Source organism: Orycteropus afer, unplaced genomic scaffold (genome assembly GCF_000298275.1).
Source record: "Orycteropus afer afer isolate SDZICR_OR568_19922 unplaced genomic scaffold, OryAfe1.0 scaffold00571, whole genome shotgun sequence".
NCBI classification, from domain to species: Eukaryota; Metazoa; Chordata; class Mammalia; order Tubulidentata; family Orycteropodidae; genus Orycteropus; species Orycteropus afer.
In genome coordinates this window covers 101,962-103,631 of record NW_006922158.1, presented here as the reverse complement: position 1 = coordinate 103,631, position 1,670 = coordinate 101,962, and the positions used below count along the sequence as shown (strand labels likewise).

General features: G+C 38.7%; 1 protein-coding gene across 1 annotated transcript in view; it reads right to left on the bottom strand.

Moving 5' to 3' along the window:
- Positions 1-1,161: 1,161 nt before the first annotated feature.
- Positions 1,162-1,670, bottom strand: part of LOC103210092 (LON peptidase N-terminal domain and RING finger protein 2-like) — a 50,840-nt gene continuing 50,331 nt past the window's right edge. Inside the window, 1 exon segment of the mRNA XM_007956009.1 lies at positions 1,162-1,356. Within this exon segment, the coding sequence (XP_007954200.1) occupies positions 1,162-1,356 (195 nt within the window).

The following is a 1,670-nucleotide window of genomic DNA, read 5'->3' as shown; positions in this document are numbered from 1 at the left end:
ATCCTGGGAGTCAAATTCTATGGTTCAGAATTCAATGTTGTTGTTAGGTGACCGCCTCAGAGATGATATTCCACACCATTCAGAGTTCTGTGTTTTCTCATCCAATTGTGAACTGCCTGCCCTACCCCACTCAGATCTAAGGGCTTGCAAAATAACATTCTGGAGAACCATAGAAACACAACAGTGCCCCCATGTGGGAACGGATGGTATGAACAAGAAGCACCGCCCCCACTTCCGCGAGCTGCCACTGCTCTCTCTGGGAGATGGTGACTCCCTATACTCCCCCACGGCCATAAGAAAACCTCATACTTTAAACAAATCAACCACATTTAACTTCTTCTAATTTGGTATTATTTTTCACATCTTTCACACTTAGTTTTTGGGGGCTAGGGAGATCGCCCCTCATTATGCAGCATCTTAATTTTAAAGAGTGCTATTTACCTGGGTAATTGAAGTACTGGGGAAAATGCTAAAGGAACACATGTTTTTAACTATTATTATTTCTTTCTAATGATTTTGTTTTCTATTTTTCAATTTTTTTGTTTCTATTTTATTGTTTTTATTTATTTATTTATTTTTGCAATATTTCCTCCCCTCCACATGGGGACGTTTTAAACAGCTACTTAAAAATTATAACGAATTCTATAGAATATGGCTAGGCTAAGTAACAAGAATAGCTTGGCTGTATTGATTGCCAATCTTCAAAGACAATGAAAATCTCACAGTTTAATATTTCCATGATGGTTCAAAAGACTTAAGGAAAGGCTCACATATAAGAATTGACATACAACTTATAAAAGAGTATAAGTGGTTTTTGCTTTTGTGGAGAATGGTGTTGAGAGAAGACAGGAAGAAATTCCGTCTTGCAAGACCCAAACCACATGGAAAACTTTGTGATGCCCCAGTGCTTTCAAGTGAAAAGCAAGGCAAAAGCATCTGCTTTGAAGAGTTCTTCTTAACTTGTTTTCCAAACCAAGGGCTTGAAACTCCAGGATAAACTGATATAGGGTCAGATTCTACTAGATTTGAGTTGGGGTCCATGTTTAGTAAATTCTACATTTTTCTAAATCATAAGACATTTTTACAAACATGAGATGGGATAGCTACTAACTCTTATTCAAAACTACAAGGGCTTCCAGAAAACTTAACAGAGAAAAAAAATCAATTACTGCTATTGCTGCTATCAGGCAGCTCTTCGGGAGTATTCAGCTGACATGTAACTTGTACTAGAACACGTTGAATATCAAGGAGACGCTCTTTCAGTGAGGTTTTGGCCAGTATAACCAGTTGAGCCTCCTGTTCTAATGGCAACACTGCCAGGACCCACCAGGACCAAGCCGGACCATCACTACCATTCTGCAAAATAAACACACAAAACTATTGTTAACATACAATATATATAGTCTTTTGTTTCACCAAGACACATCTGAGCAACAATTAAATGCCACCTTCTCTTCTTAGTCTACTTGACAATACATTCAGCCCCCAAAAAGCCAGTTTACTTTTATCTGACACAGGTAAAGTTGGGAGACTCATAAAAGGAACTACTTGCAAAGAGAAGCACCTTCCAAGGGGAAGCTTTATAAATCAGGGGCTTCTCTCAAGGGGGTAGTTAAGAGTATATCACAGTCCAACCGGGATCTTAAAAGCTGGCAAGCTGCCATCTAGAT